General features: G+C 44.6%; 1 protein-coding gene across 1 annotated transcript in view; it reads left to right on the top strand.

The window, feature by feature from the left end:
- Window positions 1-852: 852 nt before the first annotated feature.
- ABR (ABR activator of RhoGEF and GTPase) overlaps window positions 853-25,906 on the top strand; it is a 353,402-nt gene continuing 328,348 nt past the window's right edge. Inside the window, exon 1 of the mRNA XM_044283775.1 lies at window positions 853-1,477. Coding sequence (XP_044139710.1) covers window positions 973-1,477 — 505 coding nt within the window. The 5' untranslated portion in view covers window positions 853-972. The remainder of the gene's footprint in view (window positions 1,478-25,906) is intronic.

Raw genomic sequence — 25,906 nt, 5'->3', positions numbered from 1 at the left:
GGACTGGCACCACATAAAGTCATAAGAATAGAGGCTTCAGAATTGCTATTACATGGGGGCATGTTAGGAGTAGTGACAGCTCCTCTTTAAGTTCCCAGTCCACCTCTGTACAAGACAGTCCCTATCCCAGCAGTACTGAGGTCACACTCTGCAGTATGTACAGGGCAGTGATGACATCACACTCTGCAGTCTATGCAGGGCAGTGATGACGTCACAGTCTGCAGTAAATACAGGGCAGTGATGACCTCACACTCTGCAGTATATACAGGGCAGTGATGACGTCACAGTCTGCCGTAAATACAGGGCTGTGATGACCTCACAGTCTGCCGTAAATACAGGGCAGTGATGACATCACACTCTGCCGTAAATACAGGGCAGTGATGACGTCACAGTCTGCAGTAAATACAGGGCAGTGATGACGTCACAGTCTGCAGTATATACAGGGCAGTGATGACGTCACAGTCTGCAGTAAATACAGGGCAGTGATGACGTCACAGTCTGCCGTAAATACAGGGCTGTGATGACCTCACAGTCTGCCGTAAATACAGGGCAGTGATGACATCACACTCTGCCGTAAATACAGGGCAGAGAGACAGTCCCTATCCCAGCAGTACTGAGGTCACACTCTGCAGTATGTACAGGGCAGTGATGACCTCACACTCTGCAGTATATACAGGGCAGTGATGACGTCACAGTCCTATTCCCAGCAGCACTGATGTCACACTCTGCAGAATGCCACCTTGACACTGACAGCTCAGGCGTGAAGTCTAGGTTAGTCCCGCCCCTCTCCCCGGACAGGCGGAGGTACCGATGACGTAACGGACAGTCAGTACCGCCCAGCAGGCGGAAGCCTTGAGAGAAAGTTTGTGTGCGGGATGTGGTGTACCGGCGGTGAGCGCTGTGCTCCGGGGATAATGAGCTGCCGCTGATCCCGTGTGTGAGACACACCTAAGGGCCCCCTCCGGTGCAGACATGTGGGACCCCAGGGAGTTCGAGCAGCACTGGCGGGCGGAATTTCCCGGTGAAGAAGCCCCGGTGATGCAGCTGAGCTCGGTGGACGATATGCGGCAGGAGCTGGAGCGCTGCAAGGAGAACCTCAAGCGGCTGCAACAGGTTCTGGCCGAGGAGAAGTTTAAAGCCGTCTACCTGGAGAGCGCCCTGTCCCGGCGGCCGAAGCCCCTGCCCCGGCTGCGCTCCAAGGTCCCCCCGCCGCCTCCTCCGAAGCGGGTGTCCGTCAGAGACCTTGTGCCTCCGCCGCAGCCTCGGGTAGTCGCGGCGCCACCTGCCCCTGACCGAGACTACGAGGATGAAGGAGGCACCACCGAGAGCTTCGTCCTGGGGAACCTTCTGAGCAGCCTGGAGGGGCCGGGGAGCGGCTTGTTACGAGTGCCCCACGAGGACTCCCCCAGACACAGCTCCCCGGAGAGGAGCAGCAACGGCTACCTGAGCTCCGACCGGGAGGACGACGACTCTGTAGGTAGGTGCCGTCACCAGGGAGGGGGCCGTCACGTGACGGGGCATGTGGTCGTGTCGGCGCAGTCTGAATCCCTGAAAAAGTTGTCTGGTTCCTGACAAGATGTGCAGAAAGTGATTTTCTGGAGTGGTCAGAGGACCTTATGTCCTATTGTGGAACACATGCATCCCAAGCACTGCTGGAACTACAGGTCCAAGGCTGACAACCTACAATTCCTTAATTTGTTGTCAGATTCCTTTTTTGCAGGGTCATAAGTCTCCGTACACTTAATAGGATCTGTCCATAGGTAACATAATGTCCCCTGAATTCTAGAAGATGATGGTGATGACTGGGACCCTGAGGGGGGAGACTTTGTCCCTAATAAATGGGAATCCCGCATCAACGATGCATCATAGAGTTATCGGCTTGACCACCTATAGCAGGGATGCTCAACCTGTTCTAAAACTACAACTCCCACTATGCCCTGTTGTAGCCCGTCCAGGCATGCTAGGAGTTGTAGTTCTGCAACAGCTGGAGGATAACAGGTTGGGCATCCCTGACCTATAGCATCACCTTCCCTAGTCATGTGACAGACAGATCCAACCTACATATCGGCAAGCAGCGTTTTGGTGTCCGCATCCAGAGCGGAACGCAGCCAAACGGATGCATTCTGAGCGGATCCTTATCCATTCAGAATGCATTGGGGCTGAACTGATCCGTTTTGAACTGTTTGTGAGAGCCCTGAAACGGATCTCACAAACGGAATTTAAAACGCCAGTGTGAAAGAAGCCTAAGCCTACTCCTGTCTGCAGAATATCTTTTTTGTGGGGCCGCAGAACGGACATACGGATGTGCACAGAACAAAGTGCGCTGTCCACATTTTTTTGCAGACCCGTTGAAATGAATGGATCCTCATGAAAAATGCGGATCGGATGCAGACCAGAGGTACGCTTGTGTGAATGGGGCCTTAATATAGTGATTATAGTCCATTTCTATCCAGGATACCGATAGCCTTAAAAGTACAGTAATGTAAGGTAATAGCCATGGTCTGGCAAAATTTGTTTGTCAACCCCTTTAAAGTGTCCCAAAATATGATATAGACCGAGGGGTTACATAGCATGGGGTCATTAACATGCACAGAAAATCTGCACCAAAAACTGCATTATGACCACATAAAATCTGCTGTAAACAGTGCTGATTTATGTGGTTCTTATTGTGTTTTTTTTTATGCAGCATTATAAAGTCAAGAAATGCTGTAAAAATCTTCCGTCTGGACAGGCCCTTAGGGGTCATTCACACCCCGGATTCTCTGCAGCGTTGACAGTACCTGCAGAGGGGATGAGTCTTTGGACACGTTGTCCAGACACTATATGGATAAATCACAATGTAAACTCACTTGTACCGCAGGTTAATAAACCACTGCTTGTAAATTTTTTATTTGGTTAAAAGCAGTGGAAGAACTCCCGCGATCCGGGCTGCTGCTAATACTGGCGCATTTAGAGCGGTTACACTCAACGTGTAAATACACGGAATCTGTAATGCAATTGGAGACTGTTGAAATAAGTTGGTTTTAGTATTTGACTGACTGGTTTCTTAGCTGTATGAGCTTTCCAGGCTTCCTGGGCCTCTTCCTCAGCGTCTTTTAAGAAAGTATCTGAAGATTGACATATTTATACACTAAAGTAGATAGTGATAATGAGGTACATGAGACAAGTGATCAATGAGTGGAGCAGTAAATTGTCGGAGCACTTATATATAAGGATTATCAATGAGCAGTGTGAACGTTTTATTGTCCTCTAATAGATGTCCAGGCACCTCACTGTGCACATGTGACAGACATGAAAGGGTATGGAGACACCATGGTGACCCTTAGGCTGCCTGCAACTTCATCCAGAATGACTGATTTGGAGATGGGTCAGTGGTGGTCTGGGGAGGCATATCCGTGAAGAATAGCACAAACCTCCATCGGATAGCCACATGCAGTTCTTGGGTACCGGGATTAATTCTTCGGGGTCACTGTTAGACCTTAATCTGTGCCCTAGCTTCCTCTTTGTGCAGTACAATACCTGTCTACAGTTGGCCAGAATGTGTAGTTAGTTCCTAGATGACAAACGCCTTGATGGCATTGACTGTCCTTCACGTTCCTCAGACCTGAATCTAATCAACAACCTCTGGTACATTCTGTATCAGTGTGTCCAATGGCACCAAGTAGCACTATATACTGTCTAGGAGCGAACTGATGCCCGGGTCCAGGTCTGGGTGAAGCTCCCTCCCCAGGACACCATCTGCCGTCTCTGCAGGAGCATGCCCAGACATTGTTGGGCGTGCATTAAGGCATATGGGGACCTTAAACACTACTACAAGATGTATGGACCCCTTTTACATTTGAAGTGGTCCACTTCACCCATAAGATTGGACTTGCCGTTTACCGCACACATGTTTCCATGGGTGGAGCGTATTCCTGACTCGGCTCTTCTGTAATGTGCGTGTTCTATTTCTCTATTGCTTCTCAGTGTTTTCAACAGTGTTTTCAGGCTTTAAGTACCACTGATGCATCTTCTCCACAGGACTCCGCAAAATTTCCACTGCCTTTGGCATACGTAGTGCTGTAAAACCGAGCTCACGCTTGGAGAATAACACTTCTAAGTAGGAGAGTTCCCAGAATAACCATGCAGGAATCATGGGCACAGTAAGGGCATGGCTTGTACCGACAGGTGGGTGGTCGCTGTGCTCTCCACAAAAGTGACGGCGTAGTCACCCTCTCACTAACGTGAAATGTATCGTCAGAAAGTGACCTGCCATTAAAAATATATATATATTTTTTTGTGTTTGTGTGTTTGTTTTTTTTTACTTTAAAATATTTAAAAAAATGTTTTTGGTGTTTCACATTTGCAGTAGACATCTCAGTATCTCAGGCAGGCTGTTTCTGCTCGGAGTAGCCTGCTGGAGATGTCTAGATCCGGCACTGCCAGACACCACCTGACACCCGCCATATAAATATGTCAATCGGCTATATTAAACCGCTGCGCAGCTGTGTTGGGTCCATGTTTAAATGTGCCTGCATTTCTGAGAAAAATGATGTTTTATTATATGCAAATGACCCTGTAGGAGCAACGTTGCCATTACACCTAGAGGCTCTGTGCTCTCTCAAACTGCTGTGAAGTTTCCACTTTGATTGACAAGACCAGACATTGTAGACGTCATTACACCTGGCCCTGAATTCTCCTAAGGGTCCATTCAGACATCCGTGTGTGTTTTTTGCGGATCCGCAAAACACGGACAGCGGCAATGTGGGTTCCGCATTTTGCGGACTGCACATCGCCGGCACTAATAGAATATGGCTATTCTTGTCCGCAATTACGCACAAGAATAGGACATTGCGGGTCCGCAATTCTGTATCCGGGCAGCACATTGTGCGGCCCCATAGAAAAGAATGGGTCAGCAATTCCGTTCCGCAAAATACGGAACGAAATTGCAGACATGTGAATGGGGACTTAAGTCAATCAAAGTGGAGAGGGCACGGCAGTTGCAGAGAGAGCTGAGCCTCTAGGTGTAAGGGCAACGCCCCCTTTGCTCCCACAGGCTCATTTGCATATACTAAAACATTATTTTTCTCAGCAATGCGGGCACATATGAACATGGGACCAACACAGATGCCTTCAGCTGCCAAGCGCACATGTAACAGGTCAGCCAGTGTCATAGGTACAAATCTGCTGACAGATGTCCTTTAGGCTGGGTTCACACCTGAGCGTATTCGATAAGTGCTGTTTACAGGCGTTTTTTGGAAACGTGCGTAGTACGCGCGTTTGTGTGATTAGCCACAGAGACATCCAATGAAAAACTGCCACAATACATGCGACAATACACCCCAAAGAAGCTTCTGTACTTCTTGGGGCGTAGGGCGTTTTACAGCGCGTTAAAATGCTCAGGTGAGAACCATGCCCATAGGGAAACATTGTTTTCTCGTAACCTGCCAGTATTCCAGTGTTCTGTGCAGTGAAGGGGTTATCGGTATTTCATGCAGCATGAATCTGCTGACGGGTTCCCTTTAAGAACATCTTTGCAAAGCTGAAACCGCGCGGGCATAAGGAGCACTAGTTTGCTGCCTTCACGGTCCTGATCGACACTTCACCCCCTGTGATTTGGGAACTTGAGGGGGAGCCGGCATTTCACAGTGTTCGCTATTTGTTTGCGAGGGGAAATAGCCGAGCGTGGCCTCCCGGTTGCCATGGGGAAGCGGCATTGTTACGCCTGCAGCGCCGCGCATACAGAAGTTCGGATCTTTGTGACTCATTTGTGACAAATGAAAGAAATCATTTTGAATTTCACTTTTTTTTTTCTGGCTTTTAAGAGGTTTGTTCACTTCTAATTCTTCTAATTGACGGTAAATAAATTGGTGGAGACAGAAATATGAAAGTGTTCACAGCGAGCTCTCTGGAGAATGATTTCATATACAAGATGGTATAAGCGGTGGGCATGATGCTCCTTTCCATTCTGCTAGAACAGCTCATTACTCGACTTATTTAAAGGGGTTGTTCAACTGATTCCTCATAAATTCCCCATCAAATCGCCACGCAGATGCCAGGGAGTGTTGGAATGGGAGAAGTGGGGTCGCCGAGGAATGACTTAACATATACAAACCGGATTCCAAAAAAGTTGGGACACTAAACAAATTGTGAATAAAAACTGAATGCAATGATGTGGAGATGGCAAATGTCAATATTTTATTTGTAATAGAACGTAGATGACAGATCAAACGTTTAATCCGAGTAAATGTATCATTTTAAAGGAAAAATACATTGATTCAAATTTTCACGGTGTCAACAAATCCCTGGATGCCCGTGATCTCCGGGCCCTTAAACGACACTGCACCACAAACAGGAATGCTACTGTAAAGGAAATCACAGAATGGGCTCAGGAATACTTCCAGAAACCATTGTCAGTGAACACAATCCACCGTGCCATCCGCTGTTGCCAGCTGAAACTCTACAGTGCAAAGAAGAAGACATTTCTAAGCAAGATCCACAAGCTCAGGCGTTTTCACTGGGCCAAGGATCATTTAAAATGGAGTGTGGCAAAATGGAAGACTGTTCTGTGGTCAGACGAGTCACGATTCAAAGTTCTTTTTGGAAATGTGGGACGCCATGTCATCCGGACCAAAGAGTACAAGGACAACCCAAGTTGTTATCAATGCTCAGTTCAGAAGCCTGCATCTCTGATGGTATGGGGTTGCATGAGTGCGTGTGGCATGGGCAGCTTGCATGTCTGGAGAGGCACCATCAATGCAGAAAAATATTTTCAGGTTCTAGAACAACATATGCTCCTATCCAGACGTCATCTCTTTCAGGGAAGACCCTGCATTTTTCAACAAGATAATGCCAGACCACATTCTGCATCAATCACAACATCATGGCTGCGTAGGAGAAGGATCCGGGTACTGAAATGGCCAGTCTGCAGTCCAGATCTTTCACCTATAGAGAACATTTGGCGCATCATAAAGAGGAAGGTGCAACAAAGAAGGCCCAAGACGATTGAACAGTTAGAGGCCTGTATTAGACAAGAACTGGTCTCCTCGGTCCCCAGACGTCTGTTGAGTGTTGTAAGAAGAAGGGGAGATGCCACACAGTGGTGAAAATGGCCTTGTCCCAACTTTTTGGGGATTTGTTGACACCATGAAATTCAGATTCAACATATTTTTCCCTTAAAATTGTATATTTTCTCAGTTTAAACTTTTGTTCCGTGATTTATGTTCTATTTTGAATAAAATATTAGAAGTTGGCACCTCCACATCATTGCATTCCGTTTTTATTCACGATTTGTATAGTGTCCCAACTTTTTTGGAATCCGGTTTGTGTGTGTGAGTATAGATAGATATAGATATATATATATATATATATATATATATATATATATATATATATATATATATATATATATATAATATATATTTTTACTCATTCTGAAGCCAGTTTAAAAAAAATCACCTGAACAACACCTTTAAGCCTCATGCCCCTTCCTCATTGCACGTTTTTATTAACGCTGAGCTACACAACATTTTTTGTAATGATAGTCAATGGTGTGGCATAAACATCCATCGAAGCTGGATTTTTGTGCGACTGTTGCACCTTGGCATGTTGCAGTGCAACACCATTACGAAAAATGTTGGGCGACAGATGTCGCAGTGTAGCTGTACCGTTATGGAGGTAGTGTCCTGGTATGGAGGTTCACAGTCCTGCCTTGTGACGCCACGATATATGCGCTGCTTCTGCTCCTACATGATGATGCTCCATTGGATACCCTGTGGCTGGCAACTTTCCCTACCGAAATTCAATAGAGACTAAAATATTTGTAAAGACGAGCTGGGTCTCTACAAACACCCATAGAGTTTTTCATTGTGCTTAAAAAGGGGTGCTCCAGTTAATTGAAACAGAAAAAACCTGCCCTCTGGATAGCTCGTCATTGTTGGAGGTCTGATTCTCGGCACCTGTTTGAAGGGGCTGCGGAGCTATTGCGAGCGCTGCACTCTGTCTACATTGCAGTGGTGGGGCGGGGGAGGAAGCTGGAATTATCCTGCGCTACCACTAGAATATAGACGGAGTGCAGGTAAACGTGGAAGAGGACCCAGTGCTCCCACTAGCTCCGCGGCCCCTTCAAACAGCTGATCGATGGGGTGCAGAGAGTCAGATCTCCACCAATCTGGAACCGACCTATCCTTGGGATAGTCATCAATATTATGGAACCGGAATACCCCTTTAATAATAATCTTTTACTCCAGTCACACCACAGCAGCCCGCTGACTTGCATTAACTTCATGGACGGAATAAGCTAAGGTCCTTTTCGCAAAGAGGGTTTTTTGCTGGCACAGTTTGGATCGAGTCTCCCTCCAGTTTTGCAGTTTTAAAAGGGAGGCCAAAGACCAAAAAAAGTCAGTGAATGAACACGCATGCCAGAAGTAAAACATGCTTGTATGTCCCAGAGACCTTCACCGAACATCTGCAGCTGGTGTTTTTTACTGCAAAGAACACCACTAAAACTGCAAAAAAGCCTACAGAACTCCCATTCTGTTGATTTCTGTGGGGGTCCTGCGTTAGGACCCCCCACTCATCTAATAGATATAAAGATTTCACAGGATAGGAGATATCTGACAGTGCAGTAGAAGTGTGTGTCTCTTTTGGTAAAAACGTAGGACTGCAAGACATAGTGCTGTGCTCCAGCCGAGACCCCGTTCTTCCTATAAGTGAGGGTCCCACAGGTGGGACCTGGGCTTCTCAGGCATTTGAGGCATATACAACTGTTCTGTGGTTGAGGTTTCCACCAGTGGTTACATGTACAAATCAAGACGTGGCAGAACTTCCGGCTCCAGCTTTGTGCAGACATGTTCTTTTCTTTATTTTGTCCACATATAATTTATTTGCTATCTAATCTCTATTTCCTGAAAACAGGGAGAAATATTTTCTCTGACCGAAAAGGAACCTACCCAGCCCTTTCTTTTCCTCCCGTACATTGTGTTGTCACGTGATTTGCCGCGTGAGCGTCACAGTATTGCGGGGTACATCCGATCAGAAGCTGATGATCTATCCAGAGGATAGATCATCAGTTAAAACAAAGTGCAGAACCCCTTTAAAGTCCACCCATTAGTGTTGGTGACGTCACCGGGATCACTAAAACAAAAAAGCCTCAGAGCATGACATGCCTTTGGTGAAGAAGGGGATATGTCCAGGTTCAGCTTTGAATGTGGACCACCCCTTTAATGGTTCATATCATTCTACCAGCACATAGATGAATGGTTTTCTGATATTTTAAACCTTTTTCTTACTTTTTGACTTTGTCACAATGGTTGACATTTGTCACACTTCGGCGGAATTGATTTCCATGTATTATCACTTGCAGCCACACATGAAGCAGCACGTGAATGTGGGGAGAGTGATTTCTGTGCTCTATAATTAGATGGTTCCTGTCCTAAAAGGAAAGAGGAGTCTTTTTTTTTTTTTTTTTTTTTTTTTTTTAACTCTTTGTAGAAGTCCAATATGTTGTTTTGACAGTCATGTTTTTTAGCAGTCTGTTCCATCATTTGACATATAGTGCATTGCTAAAATGTTGTGCCTGCGTTTTTTTTTTAATGGCAAGATGTGTGGCTTTTTGTAACAAATTTTTATTTTTTCAATAACCTTTTATTCTATTTTTGTAGGTATTCAAAATCGCAGTAATATAGGAACAGTGTTACATATAATTCTAGTAGATCAAGTATCGTCCAAGAATAAGAACAGCACAATTGTCAATCTCACAATAACTGTGAAAACTCCCCCCCCCCCCCTCCCCATACTGTCTGAATGCGTCTCCTCTCTCCTACAAATATTTCAGTGATCATACAAATAAACCATATATTCTCATCACTCCATGTTTGACACTTTCAACTTTCCCAATGCTCCACGAATATCTTTTCGTAGGTACCATTCTGTATGTTTAAAATTATTCATAAGAGACTGTATTTCCTCTGTCGATAAATGTTGACCATTTATTCAAAAACCTTGTTGAACTGTTATTTTTATGAGATTCCGCGTCTAGTTGGTCCATTAACAGAAAATGTCTCATTAGACCTATAAATTCTGCAAATGTGGGAATCTGAGGCTCTAACCATTTTTGTAACAGACATTTTAATGCTACCAGTAGCACCCCATCTATTAATTTGGGTATTCGTATTGTATCTGGGTAAACATGGAACAATACCACCTCCGGTTCACGTGGTAAAGTGATCTGCCACGTATCTTTAATCCAAGACAGAAGCCATTCCCAATATTGTCGTGTTTTGGGGCACAACCACACCCCATGGTCTAAGTCCGCCCTCAACAAACCACATTTTGGACACTTAGTCAGTCTTGTATCACTACTGCGTGCTGGAGATATATTAAAGGCGTATATCGCTCTGTGTATCAGTTTCTCTCAATCTCTCACATATCGCTGCCTTTCTTGTCCTATTCCAGTCTGGGTTTTCTAACAACTTACCCCACCTGATTGTAGCAAAAGTTTTGTCATTGTCCCGGTCAGCTTAGTTGCTTATACAGTGGGATGCGAAAGTTTGGGCAACCTTGTTAATTGTCATGATTTTCCTGTATAAATCGTTGGTTGTTATGATAAAAAATGTCAGTTAAATATATCATATAGGAGACACACACTGTGATATTTGAGAAGTGAAATGAAGTTTATTGGATTTACAGAAAGTGCTATAATTGTTTAAACAAAATTAGGCCGGGGCATAAATTTGGGCACCACAAAAAAGAAATGAAATCAATATTTAGTAGATCCTCCTTTTGAAGAAATTACAGCCTCTAAACGCTTCCTGTAGGTTCCAATGAGAGTCTGGATTCTGGTTGAAGGTATTTTGGACCATTCCTCTTTACAAAATATCTTTTAGTTTATTTAGGTTTGATGACTTCCAAGCATGGACAGCTCTCTTTAAGTCACACCACAGATTTTCTATTATATTCAGGTCTGGGGACTGAGATGGCCATTCCAGAACGTTGTACTTGTTCCTCTGCATAAATGCCTTAGTGGATTTTGAGCAGTGTTTAGGGTCGTTGTCTTGTTGAAAGATCCAGCCCCGGCGCAGCTTCAGCTTTGTCACTGATTCCTGGACATTGGTCTCCAGAATCTGCTGATACTGAGTGGAATCCATGCGTCCCTCAACTTTGACAAGATTCCCAGTCCCTGCACTGGCCACACAGCCCCGCAGCACGATGGAACTCCCACCATATTTTACTGTAGGTAGCAGGTGTTTTTCTTGGAATGCTGTGTTCTTTTTCCTCCATGCATAACACCCCTTGTTATGGCCAAATAACTCAATTTTAGTTTCATCAGTCCACAGCACCTTATTCCAAAATGAAGCTGGCTTGTCCAAATGTGCTTTAGCCCACCTCAAGTGGCACTTTTTGTGCTGTGGGCAGAGAAAAGGCTTCCTCTGCATCACTCTCGCATACAGCGTCTCCTAAAGTCCGCCGAATGGTTGAACGATGCACAGTGACTCCATCTGCAGCAAGATGATGTTGTAGGTCTTTGGTGCTGGTCTGTGGCTTGACTCTGACTGTTCTCACCATTCGTCGCTTCTGTCTATCCGAGATTTTTCTTGGTCTGCCACTTCGAGCCTTAACTTGAACTGAGCCTGTGGTCTTCCATTTCCTCAATATGTTCCTAACTGTGGAAACAGCTGAAATCTCTGAGACAGCTTTCTGTATCCTTCCCCTAAACCATGATGGTGAACAATCTTTGTCTTCAGGTGATTTGAGAGTTGTTTTGAGACCCCCATGTCGCTACTCTTCAGAGAAAATTAAGAGGAGGGAAACTTACAATTGACCCCCTTAAAGAGGACCTTTCACTACTCTACAAACGAAAAACTAACTATACCTGTGGGCAGAGCGGCGCCCAGGGGTCCCCCTGCACCTACTAGCAAGTCTGGGCGCCGCTCCGTTCGCCCGGTGTCTGCGCTCCCTCTGACTGTTTTCTTGTAGGAGGCGTGTCCCTTGCTGCACTGCTGGCCAATCGCAGCGCACAGCTCATAGCCAGGCTTGCGCCCAGACTTGCTAGTAAGTGCAGGGGGACCCCTGGGCGCCGCTCTGCCCACAGGTATAGTTAGTTTTTCGTTTGTAGAGTAGTGAAAGGTCCTCTTTAAATACTCTTTCTTATAATTGGATTCACCTGGGTATGTAGGTCAGGGGTCACTGAGCTTACCAAGCCAATTTGAGTTCTAATAACTAGTTCTAATGGTTTTGGAATCAACAAAATGACAACAACAGTGCCCAAATTTATGCACCTGCCTAATTTTGTTTAAACAATTATAGCACACTTTCTGTAAATCCAATAAACTTCATTTCACTTCTCAAATATCACTGTGTGTGTCTCCTATATGATATATTTAACTGACATTTTTTTATCGTAACAACCAACGATTTATACACGAAAATTATGATGATTAACAAGGTTGCCCAAACTTTAGCATCCCACTGTATATGTCCGAAAGCATTCATTTATTCCCCAGCTGCTTGAGTAATGGATCGAATCCATTCACCTTACATTCCTGGCTGAAATCTTTCAGTCTGGACTTACAGAAATGCATTATTTGATAATACTGCAGTTCTTGCCCTTTAGGAAGCTGATGCTTATCATATAGCTCTGATAATGTCAAGTATCTTTGTTCTTTATCATGTAGTAAATGTTGAAAAGTGACAATCCCCCCCCCCCCCCCCCCCCCCCCTTCTTCAGTGTTGAAACAGTTTTAGTGCTTCCTACCTTGAAGTCTGGGTGTGACCATAATGACATGTATTTAGATGCCCTAAAGGACAGGTTGTCTAGCTTTCTCACTTCCTTCCAGGTTATTATAGTATCCCTTAATATTACTGAGCTTTTAATATCTGATGATAGCGATGCTAGTTGAACATGTAGGAGAGATCCCAAGTTCCAACCCTGGGCTAATTCTTTTCCAACGTAACATTTGAGTAAAAAGATGTCATAGCCAACCAGTCCCTACAATGGCGAAAGAGACTGGCCAAATTGTATCTCCTCAAGCCAGGGAAACTAACTCCACCCTTGTCCACTGGTAAGTATAACTTCTTCATGGCTATTCTAGCTCTCTTTTTGGACCATAGGAACTGTGAGAAGGCACTAGTCTAATTAATATGGGCAGGGTCTGCATTGGGTATAATAGTTTGGGGACACTTACCATTTTAACCAAATAACATCTACCCAAAAGAGACAGAGGTAAAGAGTGCCATCTCTCTAGTTCTTGTTTTCTTTGTTTTATCAATGGTGTGTAGTTGAGGCCGTATAAGGAATTTGGGGAGGATCCAATTTTTATACCTAAATACGTGATATGATTTTGGAAACAGAAATCGGACAGTCGTGTATTTCCCGCCTTGTCCCTGAGTGTGGCGTCCCTATATATAGAGGAGTTCGCATTTTCCGGCATTGACCTTGAAGCCTGAACTTTTTCAGTCTGCTAGTGTTTTAAATATTTGATGTATATCCCCTGAAGGACGTGCCAAGAACAGGATTATGTCGTCTGCAAAAAGTGAAATTCTCACTTCCCGTGGCCCTATTCTTATGCCTTTGAACACTCCTGGCTATTCTAGATATCTGGCCAATGGTTCGATTGCTATATTAAACAATAGTGGGGAGAGGGAACAGCCCTGTCTTGTTCCTTTTAAGAGTGGAAAGGATTGAGAGAGAAAGCCCGGTAACACTAATTGTGCCTTAGGATCTGAATACATAGCTGTTATATAATTTCGGAAGGCTCCTTTAATATTTATTGCCTCTAAGACTTGTGCCAGCCATCCCCAGTTTACATTATCGAATGCCTTCTCGGCATCTATTGTAAGGAGTGCCGGTGATTCTCCTAGCAACAAAGTCCAGAACTGTCAGCACCCTCCTCATATTGAACACTGCCGACCTGCCTTTTACAAAACCCACTTGAGATGGACCAATCAGATTCGGTAATAAGTCAGCTAGTCTGTCAGCCATAATTTTGGAAAATAACTTGTGATCAGCATTAATGAGGGAGATAGGTCTGTAAGACGAGGGCAGAAGCAGATCTTTCCCTGGTTTCGGTAGTAATCTTGTATACGCTGAGTTATTAGTAAGTTTTGGGACTTTACCTTCCAACACCCTATTAAAACCCTCCATTAACAGTTGATTTAGGTCCTCTTTCAGTTTTTTAAAAATTCACCAGTATATCCGTCCGTCCCCGGTGCTTTCCCTGAAGGCATGCATTTTATTGCCCTAGAGACTTCTTCTGGTGATATCGGCTTATTGAGGTCAAGGAGCTGACTTTCCTGGAGTTTCGGCACAGCAGACTGGTTAAGATAGTGTATCAGGGATGGCTGGCTGTCAGAGTCGGCTGGGTAAAGTTTCTGATAGTAATCTCTAAAAATCTCTAGGACTTTCTCAGGGTTATTCTGACGATTTCCTTGCTGATCTAGCAGTGTCGGGATATATGCCGGACTTCTTGGTCCCTTAGACAACCTTGCTAGCAACCTCACGGATTTGTTCCCATACGGAAACAGTTTAGAGTCTTTCTGTGAGCGATACATCCCTTCCCATCTAGTATACCACAACTCATAGTTCTTTTTTGCGGTGACCCATTGTAATCTAAGCTGTTCTGTGGGAGATTGAAGAAAAGCTGTATAAGTTTTCCTAAGCAAATCTGTAATCTCTCCAAATTTTTTCTTTGGTTTTTGCTTTTAGTGCATGTACATAGGACATTATTTTACCTCGCAGTACGGTCTTTTCAGTGTCCCAAAAAAAGAGTTGGATCATCCCTGTGTTGAGTGTTATCCGCAAGGAATTCCAAATGCCACCTCCTAAGCAACTCTTTAAAGTTGTTGTTCTCCCCAAGGAATGCCAGAAAACGCCATATATAGTTAGTCCCTTTTTGTATTTGATCTTTTAGGTCAAGTTGCACTGCAGCATGATCTGAGATGACCATATCCAGTATTCTAGGATTGTCAATCATATTGCGCATTGCGGTAGAGACCAAAAGATAGTCGATTCGAGACCATGAATCATTAGGGGCCGAATAGAAAGTGTAATCTCTTCCCTCTGGATTAACTATTCTCCAAGGGGCAATGAGGTCATTGTCTCCTGTCAACTGCTCTAGAACTTTTTCCCTCCCAGCAGATGCCTTTTTCACTGCTCTGGCAGACTTATGGTCCTCACTGCTCACCATCACCGTGTTCATATCTCCAGCCATGACAAAATTACGCTGCCGTAAAGTTCCTAGGCGAGTGTTTAATGCGTCAAAGAATTTGATATTGTCCCCATTAGGACCGTACACATTTATTAGGGCTATTTTTCCCACTGGGGATTCTATATTTACTATCTGCCATCTACCAACGTCATCCGTCTTATGGTGCAGTATTTTGTATTGCAGCTTCTTGTGAAATAATATCAACGTGCCTTCCTTCTTATTTACTGATTCAGATCCTATAACCTTTCCCACCCACATCCTCTCCATGCGAATGAATTCTTCTGACTCCAAGCGAGTTTCCTGGAGCATTGCAATATCGGCCCTACACCTCTGCAAGTGTTTTATGACCATATTTCTTTTAGCAGGGGAACGAAGTCCCTTTACATTCCATGATATTACTCGCATTATAGTATCACCGCACAGAGAGGATATGGCCTAAGTATTTGAGTACGCATCCAGACAGTTAAAATGACCCACCCCGCCCAAAAAGGCTTACATAACATAATAACTGGAAATAACATTATAGGTTAACATAAACCTCTGTTTACTGCTTGTCGACTTCACTTTTTTCCAACTTGGTCAGTCTACCTCTGTGTTTGAGTTCAAACATATGAAGGCCTTGAGTGTCCATTGCCTGGCTCCACAGACAGTAGAAACTTATGGGGTCGAAAAACATATTCAACATAATAAACATGAAATTTGACGACAGTCACCCCTTCAACGCAACTGCAATTTCCGCGGTCCAACAATCGTGTCGGTATGTGACGCAGCTGCTCCCACGATGGTCTCTCCGGTCTTGGCTTGCTTCACTGGTGGCAGGTTTCGGCCTAGTGTTCTCAGTGGCAGGTGATGTAGGCCTAGGTGGTTTCTCGCCTCCTCTGCTGTTATATATGTAGATGTCATACCATCCGAATGGAATATTTTGAGAATAGCCGGGTACAAAAGCGCAAATCTGGTGTGTCTCTCGTACAGCTCTGAGCAAATTCTGGAGAACTCTCTCCTCCTCTTTTGTACATCCGCCGAGTAGTCCCCGAATAGAAGAACTTTCTGTCCTCGGATTTCAAGGGAGGACCTCTGGCGTTTGTATTGGTGCAATATGGCTGACTCATCTGTAAAGTCCAAATACTTCACTATAACTGGTCTTGGTCTTTGCTGTAAGGCAGAAGGCGCCTTTAAATTGTGGTCTGCGCCAGATCTCAGGTCAGGGCCTATACGGTTGGCTCTCTCTGCCTTGCATGGTTTTTCAAGCCCTAGAGCTGTCGGAATCTCATGTTCGCAAAGTGCGATTAGTTCTTGAGCTGGGATTGATTCTTTTAGCCCCAGCATGCGCAGATTGCTCCTTCGTGAGCGGTTTTCCAAATCATCCACCTTCATTCTTAGGGCCACTGACTCATTTACTGCTTTGTCCAGCAGTGTGCGCAGGTAGGAGCACGATTCCTCCAGGATCTGTATTCTGTTCTCCGCGCTCTCCCGCCTCGACCCATGTTCAGCTGCGGTTTTGGAGGGATTGGAGCGTTAGCCCCACTGTGCTAGCCAGGGATTCTTGTAGGTCGGGTAAAATCCGATTGGCAACCTCTATTGCCAGTTTCACATAGTCTATGCATGTGTCATCCCTTTGGGGGTCAGCATCTTCAGGAGCAGTCTGTTCCTCCATGACACTCTGCTGTGCAGGCGAGGGAACACCTTCCTCCACCGTCTCATTTTCCCCCGCTGCCGACTTCAAAAGTTTGCTCTGGCCTTTCGTCTTGTTTCTGGTCCCCATGTTTAGGATGAAGCGATCCATGTGCTCCCGTCTATCTGGCGGAGTTGGTCCGGTATGTAGGGGTAGATTTGCCCACAGAGTTCCGAGTGCACGGAGCCGAGGTTAGCTGCATCCTACCATGCTGGCACCGGAACCGGAAGTCTCTGTAACACATTTTAGTTAAAGGGGTTCTGCAGTTCTTGTAAACTGATGATCTAGATCATCAGCACCTGATCGGCAGTGGTCCGACACCCGGGACCCCTGCTGATCAGCTGTTTGTGAAGGATAGGTCATCAGTTTAAAAGAACTGCAGAACCCCTTTAAATATGAGAAAATGACTGTATGTGGAGCAGGAAGAAATGGCACACACTGTGGCACCAATCTACACAGGGGTAGCCTTCAGTTCCTCACCGAAAACAAAAAATGTGAAATGTCTATTTGCTTGGGATAGGTCCTCCATATGATATCAGCGAGGGTCAGTTTCTGGGAACCCTCCAACATCAGCTGTTTGAGGAGGCCACGCCGCGTCCTTGAATGGGACTGAGCCGCGCCTAGGCCATGTGACCAATGAACATGACGTCACGTGGCCTAGAAGGAGGCCTAATTGCTCATGGAGTGCTGTCTAGGCTACGTGACCAATAAACATGACATAACGTGGTCTAGGAAGAGGCCTAGTTGCTCATGGAGCGCCACGGCTCTTCTTTCAGTAGATCGGTAGGGGTGCTTTTAGGTGGACCGCCACTGATTAGATATTGGTGACCTATCATGAGAATAGGCCATGTATATCAAAATCCCGGGAATCCCTTTAATGAGATTGACATTAAACCATCAGTCTTTGTGAATGTGGACCTATACGTTTTTCTAGTACTGAAGAATGTATAACGGTGAAAAAGAATTACAGAAATTCTAATAGAAATGAACAGTTACAAAATCATATAATATATGGGTTCATACAGCGGCGTAGGAGTAATCTCCCATATGGTGTGCCACATAAATGCTAAACACAATGTCAAAAGGTTATCTCAACTTACAGTACTTGTAAGGAAAAATTATAATGACATGAACTTCCAGTAGCACGGGAAATTACCCAGTAAGCAGATTTAAGTAGGCCATAAGAGTCAGCTGTAGGTGGAGTAGATGGTGAGGAGCACCACCAGGCCCCATACGTTAGAAAATTTGTCTGGACAGCCCCAACTCCTGAAGCGATTATATGAAACCACAGACTTTACCAGATTCCGCCACATATTATAGAAGGAATCGGCTATTTATCCAGTGCAAGGCAAAGCCTTACGAGCCCAGAGTAATGATTCTCGAAGAAAAATCTGCAAGTGATGATGCCATACGTCCTCTAGGTGACCAAATAGTCATACTTCAAAAGATAAGGGAACAGTTGCTCCCACTATCCAAGACTTGTGAACTCAGACTAAAAACTATGAATAGGAGTGACCTCTTACACAGTCAGCGGATGGTGATCTTTATGGCTTTTATTGCCTCTGTTGTAGATTTTTCAAAATTCTAAATGCATTTGAATTATCAATTTTGCAAAACTTCTTTGTTTTAATTCCACAATTCTGTACGCATTCACAGCTGCCTTAAAGGAAGTCTGACTATGCAGAAACTGTGGAAAGTTTATTATCAGGAGTAGTGTGAAAGTGAATTTGTATTCTCCTGGGCACTGATCATGCAGGTGCCCAAAGCGAGGCTTCGTCTATACGTGCCTTTTGCTCTGGGTGATGGCTGTAGTGGTTTCCTGGTTGGATGCTACAGCTGTTACGGAGAGAAGGAGCTGTGACGCAGAGAGCAATTCACAAGGAAGCCCCACTTTGGGCACTTGCTAGATTAGTATCTAGCAGAATAAAAGCTCATATTCACACTTCTCATGATAAACATTCCACAAAAAGTATGTTGTTGTGTCCTGTTCTCCCCTGCCTCTACCTAGTGCTGTCAGCAGTTTAGCATGGTCAGACCTGCTCATAAACTCCCTTTAAACATAATTACGTTAGTGGCTGGAAAAAATACCCATGTTCATCAAGATCAACCTTTTTATACATACAAACCCAGTTGGCCCACAGAGAAGCAAAATAGACCACCACCTTAGGATAGGATATCAATATTTTAAAGAGGTTGTGCACTAGTTTCCAGTCCTCTCAGACTGGCAGGACCCACGTTGGTGATCCTACTTACCTTATACCTAGTGCTGAGTCCCAGCCTGTTAATTCCCTGGACTCCACTGCTTGGCTCGTCCCTCCATGTAAACCTATGGTTTGATGCCGCTGCAGCCAACCATTGGCTGCTGCTCCCCTTGTGTGATGTCAAATGACGCAAGGGGAGCAGATCACAGCTGCAGAGATTGTCAAACCAGAAGTTTACATGGAGGGACCCCAGACAAAGCAGTGTAGGCCGGGGATTGAACAAGCCAGAACTCAGTGCCGGGGTATGCCAAGTATGATCACCAATGTGGGTCCTGCCAGTCTGAGAGGTCTGGAAATTAGTGCACAATCCCTTTAAGTCCTGGAAAACTCCTTAACACATACCTATGGGGGTTGTTGTATCAGCATTAATCCTTTGCTCTGTTCCTGCATGCTGATACTGCAACCAACCACATAGGTATGTTTAAACAGGGCCCCTGCTTTACACTGTCAGCGGTTTTGCAGGGTCAAAACACACACATGCCATTTGACGTACTCAAACCTAAAAAGCGTACTAACAGTGCTTGATCCCTATAAAAGTGTTCCATGCTTTCAACAATCCCTTTTTGCCGCACAGACTCCCTGACAATAAGCTGATTACAAGCTGTCTCGCTGATTTGACTTCCAGCACTCAACAGTTCGTCACATCTGCGTTGGAATCTCTGTCACTGACTTTGTTAACAATAGCAGAGAGTCTGGAAAAACGTTCTCCTTAACGGAAACCTAAGTGATCCCATCATAGTCAGTGGGGTCTGTTAGGCTTCGTTTGCTTCAGTTATTGGCCGTTATTTGTTCTTCTGCTCCTATACTAGAGCAGAAGAACGTAAATGGTAGCGATGATGTGAACACAGCCGAAATCCCACCTGCACCATCAGAGAGGACATGAAGCCTTAGGCTACTTTCACACTTGGGGCAGAATGATCCGGCAAAACGCATGCAAACTGATCCGTCTTAAAAATGCATTGCAAGAATGGATCTGTCTGTCCGTTTGTCATACGTTTAGATTTTTTTTTTCACATTTTTACTGGTCTGTGCGTATTTTGAATGCCGGATCCTGCACGAATACATTCCCATGGAATGGCAAGTCTTCAGTTTTTTCGGCCGGAGATAAAAACGTAGCATGCTGCGGTTTTATCTTTGTCCTAAGTCAAAAAGACTGAACTGCAGACATCCTGATGCATCCTGAACGGATTTCTCTCCATTCAGAATGCATGGGGATAAAACGGATCAGTTCTTTTCCGGTATAGAGCCCCTAGGACGGAACTCTATTCCGGAAAAGAAAAACGCTAGTGTGAAAGTACCCTTACACAGTTCCCACTGAACATACAGGAGATGGTGTGGTGGTGGGCCGCGTAGCAAAAATGCAGTGCCACCGATTGACTGCCTTTTCTTGGCCAATATATATGAAGCACATGTACTTCCCAAGAAACTGCAGTAAACTGCTGTGATTTTTATAATTTTATTTATTTATACAAGGATTACTACTCTAATTCTGGGTTCACTTCCGCACTTTTAACTCCCGTCTGCCAGAATTCACTGTATCCCAGAGTACATACCAGCTTTCATCTGGACAAAAAAATACTACACTCAGCATTTTTGGTCTGGCTGAAAGCTGGCATATATGCCGCAAAGCATCCGGATCCCATTTCAGTGCAGGGGAACTGTAATAGTATCCGGCTATGCCAGATACGGTGAACTCCGGCAGTCTGTTGTAGAGGAGGAAACGCATGTGTGAACCCAGCCGCTCCTGCTAAACTATTTTATAGGATGCCTAGCGGTTAGGCCAAATGCACCCGGCCGTGTTCCGCGGCCGAGAGTGGTAACTCGGCCGTATTCCTGCTGACGGCAGGAGCGCACGGCGTCATTGGTTGCTATGACGCCGTGCGCTTCATGCCGCCGCTGCACTATGGTAATACACTCGTATAGTGTATTACTGTAGTGCAGCAGTGACATGAAGCGCACGGCGTCATAGCAACCAACGACGCCGTGCGCTCCTGCTTTGAACAGGAATCCAGCCCGGCATACCACATACGCTCTCGGCCGCGGAACACGGCCTAAAGAGGAAAAGCAAAGAACACTGTCAATGCCGCATGCTGTAATCTTTCTTACACTCGCCATCAAAGCTACTATTGAGGACTTTTGCCAAGTCTCCCTTCCTTCTACCCACAGAAGTCATTATGTAATCCTGTGTGATGCAATGGTTTCTTTCTTTTCATGTATTGATGCAGTAATAGGACTTTGTCTTCTGTTGGTTTCAGGGACGTTGCTTCCTTTTAACAAATTGGTAACAGTTTTGTTAACGTCACTCTATTTAAAAAAAGAATCACTTCCCATTATAGAGGGAATTTATCAAGCCCCACACTCCAGGATATAGCACTTTCTGACTTTTTGAACTTATTATTTGCAGTTCTACACACTCCCTCCAGGTTTAAAAGTTGGCGAGAAGTTGGCCGTGGTTAGCCCATCAGGTTGATTTAACGGGGTTGTCCCACAAACAAGTCATCGGCACCTGGATCTAAATACTTTATTTTGATTGACCGTAATGAAAGATTTAATACAGTAACTGAGTTATTCAATAAACTCTCTCTGTATAGCGCCGCCTGCTGTTTATTCTTTTCTTGTCCACTTCAGTATCATCGCTCAGGTGGTCGCATATGCTCAGTTCCATCCATCAACTGCCTCCACCCGTATCTACTCTTATATGCTGGGCCAGTTACAGGGGCAGAGATGCAGCAGAAAGGACACATCCCTGAGCTATGATGGGGAGAAAGCTGTAGAGAGCTGAGAAAGAACATACCCCCTGAGCTAGCTTTTTTTTACAGAGAGATTGTCATGTACTATATGATGTCTGATTTTCATGTTTTTGCATTAAACTACATGTTTCTGACATTTTACTACTAATGACCTAGCTTTAGGATAGGGCATCAATAACTGATCGGTGGGCGTCCGACACACCCGGGACCCCAGCCGGTCAGCTGTTTCTCGCAGCTTGCCAAACACAGTACATTGTATAGCGGCTGTGATTGGTTTCTTGCTCTGCCCCATTCACTTCTATGGGACTGAGCTGCACCTAGGTTACATGACAGATGAACGTGTTGTCACTGGCCTAGGAAAAGCTGAGAGAAGGCTGTGGCGCTACTGCGAGAGCCGCTGTCTTCTCAAACAGCAGATCGGATACTGTTGACTAGGGCTGCAGTAAACTAATATTTTAGAAATAGAGTATTCTACCGATTTATTTTTTACGATTAATCAAGTACTCGAATAAGAAAAAGAAAAAATAAATTAATAGTCTGTTTCCTAAAAACTCATCAGACCCCCTGCCATCAGTCCCCAACACCATTCGTCCCCCCCCCCCCCCCCCGTGCGATCAGCCTAAGTGAATCAGTCCCCCCCCAAGTGCCAGTACTTACCTTTCCTGTAGGGGCGCTAGTCCTGATGTCACATGGCATACGTGCACTATGTCCTAACCATGTGTCAGGGCTGAAAGTGCAGCGCAGTACAGGCCGGCGGGTGACCATGGAGTGGTGAGTAATAGCAGGCGCTTCACTCCTGCTCCGTGGTCACATGACACAAACTTTGCATCGAGGATTTTTTGGTGTCGAATAGCTCGAGTGATCGTTTCAGCCCTACTGTTGACTTATCCTGAAGATAAGTAATCTGTATTACAATCTCAGAAAACCCCTTTAATCGTCGATAGCAACGTTAAACCAGATTTATTAACTGTAACTTTTTAAAAAGTTGCAAATTTTTTCTAGTACAATTGGGGTGAAGAAAGTGGAGACTTAGGGCTCATTCACATGACAATATGCGTTTTTGCGAACTACAAATTGTGAATCTGCAAAGCACAGATACTGGGCATGTGCCTTCCGCGTTTTGTGGAACAGAACATCCTTCTCCATAATAGAATTGCCTATCCTTGTCCTTGTCTGAAAATATGGACAAATAGGACATGTTCTTTTTCTGCAGGGCCACAGGATAGACATATGGATACAGATACCACACAGTGTGCTGTTCGCATCTTTTGTGGCCCCATTGAAATTAATGTGTCTGCATCCGATCCGTAAAATTGCGGAACGGATGTGGACGGAAATATATATACGGTTGTGTGAACGGGCCTTAATGTGTTGTCAGAAAATTACCTTTTTATGTAAAAAAATAATTATATATCGTATATTTTTTTGTGTGCGTTTTTTAAAAAGTTTTCAATGTCCCTATCTATATTTAAAAAGTGCATATAATCCTGCAATTTTTACGCTGCCACTAGGCCTAAAATATGTTAAAGGGTTATTAATTGTGTGTGGCCACTTCGTTCATTTCTATTGGAGTTCCGGAGATAGCAGTGCTCCACTATCTCCAGAACTCCCGCAGAAATGAATGGATCGTCTGCTCTGTTCATTTCAGGGGGGCTGCAGGGGGCACTTGGCCCCCGTTCTTGTGATCTAGCAGTAGGGTCCCCACGATCTGATGGTTATCACCTATCCTGTGGATAGAGGTTAACTTTAACCAACCGGCATACCCCTAGCTGCGGCGGGTGAAAATAAGTCAGAATGTGATAGTTTGCCCGTGCTATATTCAATAAGTGCTGGGCGCCACTTTAATTAATTCGGCTCACAGACCTTTACCTTTACACGAATAGACTTATTTAAAGACTAACTTCAGACTTGTCCCCTGTTGATAAAACAGGACCCGAATGCTAAACCTCTTGACTTACAATGCCCATATTCATCAGGAACTGGGATGCAAATGTAGATTCTGTGGGCCTGCCCGCCACTGTAAAGTAATCTGCTGCATACAAAAGAGATCAGTGTTCTTCACAGCAATGTGAATGGAAATCTGTGGGATTGACTCTTTAATGAACCTCCCGCCACAAATGCTGTCGGCCTGTTCTTCATTCTCTATGGTTGGGGTGACTAATGCATCCTGATGAGATCACTGCAGCCTCGCACTCATTGCCGAGCATTGTTGTAGACGTCTTGCATTTTCCGAAGTCACTTCCCTGTTAAAGCAATTTCTGTTCTCCAATCTGACTCCTTTCTTAATGCAGGTGTCTCATCCAAATAGATTGTGATTTACATGCAAATAGAAGGCAAACTAACAGTGAAAGACTGGAGCTTCAGTCTAGTGAGCAGTGAATCTGCCTTGGTTTACAGGAATACTGGAGTGATCACTTAATATTTATATGAATTCCTGAGCCACAAGGTGAAAAAATGCTTTAAACAAACCAATGCAAAAATAAAACATTATATAATCTTATAAGAATTAATCTGTATCATAAGTCAACCCTTTAAAGGGGTCGTGGAGGATTTTGACATTGATGGCCTATCATCATAATATCAGATTGGCAGAGGTCCGACCCAAAGCACCCTGCCGATCCGTCATTTTGTTGTGGCTCCGTCAAAAGGTCGCAATAACGCCTGTGCAAGCATTATAGACGCTTGTTCAGGCTATTTTACTCCCTGGAAAAAGTCTAAGGTGTACCAATACGCCTTAAGCCTCATTCACACGTCCGTGTCCGCGCTCAAATCCCTGAGCAGGTGGTCAGTGATCCATCGTGTTGGGTCTGTGTGTCCGTTTTTTGCTGTCCGTGTTGCATTCATGTTTCACCGACATGGAACAGCTGAAAATTTTTCAAAAGCATCCCTTCCTAATGATCCGTAAAACACCATTGGCATCCATGTTGCATCTGTGGTTTTCACTGACCCATAGACTACATACGGTTGTGTAAAAGAGGCCTAAGTATGATTAACAGAGGCGTATGCACCTTACTTAGTGCTGTTGTGCTAGTTAGGCACGACGCTAGAAGACAGCAGAGTATCTCCCATCTGGGAGGGGTGGGTACCGTGCTGCTGGACGCCGGTCAGACATCTGGGGGCACCAGGACAGGACAACATGAGGAAAAATGCATTACCGCATAAAAAAGCATCGGAAAACTCCAATAAGAATACTAGTTTATTTATAAATAAATAAAAATACATTCAAACATTCAGGCTTGATGAAGGTGAGGGACAGCCACCGAGAATACTTTTTATTTAAAATGCTTTTCAAATAGTGACGTTTTTACAGAGATTTTTCATTTTGAATTTGTTCATTGGCACCAAATATCCCCTTTAAATCAGTTCTCCAGAAACCAACAATAACTAGAAGGAACCAGCTAATTTGACACAAAATAGCATGAACCACGATAAGCTAAAATCAAATGTCGATGTGAGATTTTCTTGTTTGGCTATAAAAAGAATGGGGGTCATTTACGAATGTCAGTTTGGCATTAATAAAGTGTCAAGACCCCTTTTTGTGGTGTGTGTGTGTGTGTGTGTGTGTGTGTGTGTATATATATATATATATATATATATATATATATGTATATAAATATAATTTTATGCTGTCCTAGCCACTGGGGAGTGGCAAGGGCGTGCCAGGCCATCATCTCCAGACAATTCACTAACATTTATGCCTGGAAACAGGTGTAAATGTTGGCAAAAAACTACTCCAGTCAGGGGCTGGAGTAGTGTTCACTTCAGACCGCAGGAGTATTCACCTAATTTATGACGCGACCTGTGCTCGTCATTAATTAGGCGCATAACTACCAGCTTCTGGTGCATTCACCGTTTAGCTTTCTGTTCTTCTGATCCGTTGGCAGAAGAGAGAGCGAGAAAAAAAAAAACCAGGATCCTGTAAAAAAAAAAAAAAAAAAAAACGGATCCTGTTGCATCAGTTAGGCGACTTTCACATAAACTTTTTTTTTGCGGGATCCGTCATGGATCTGCAAAAAAACGCTTCCGTTACCATAATAC

This window comes from Bufo gargarizans, chromosome 3 (genome assembly GCF_014858855.1).
Source record: "Bufo gargarizans isolate SCDJY-AF-19 chromosome 3, ASM1485885v1, whole genome shotgun sequence".
Classification (NCBI taxonomy): Eukaryota; Metazoa; Chordata; class Amphibia; order Anura; family Bufonidae; genus Bufo; species Bufo gargarizans.
The sequence above is the reverse complement of the archived record's forward strand: the minus strand, read 5'-3'. Positions and strand labels throughout refer to the sequence as shown.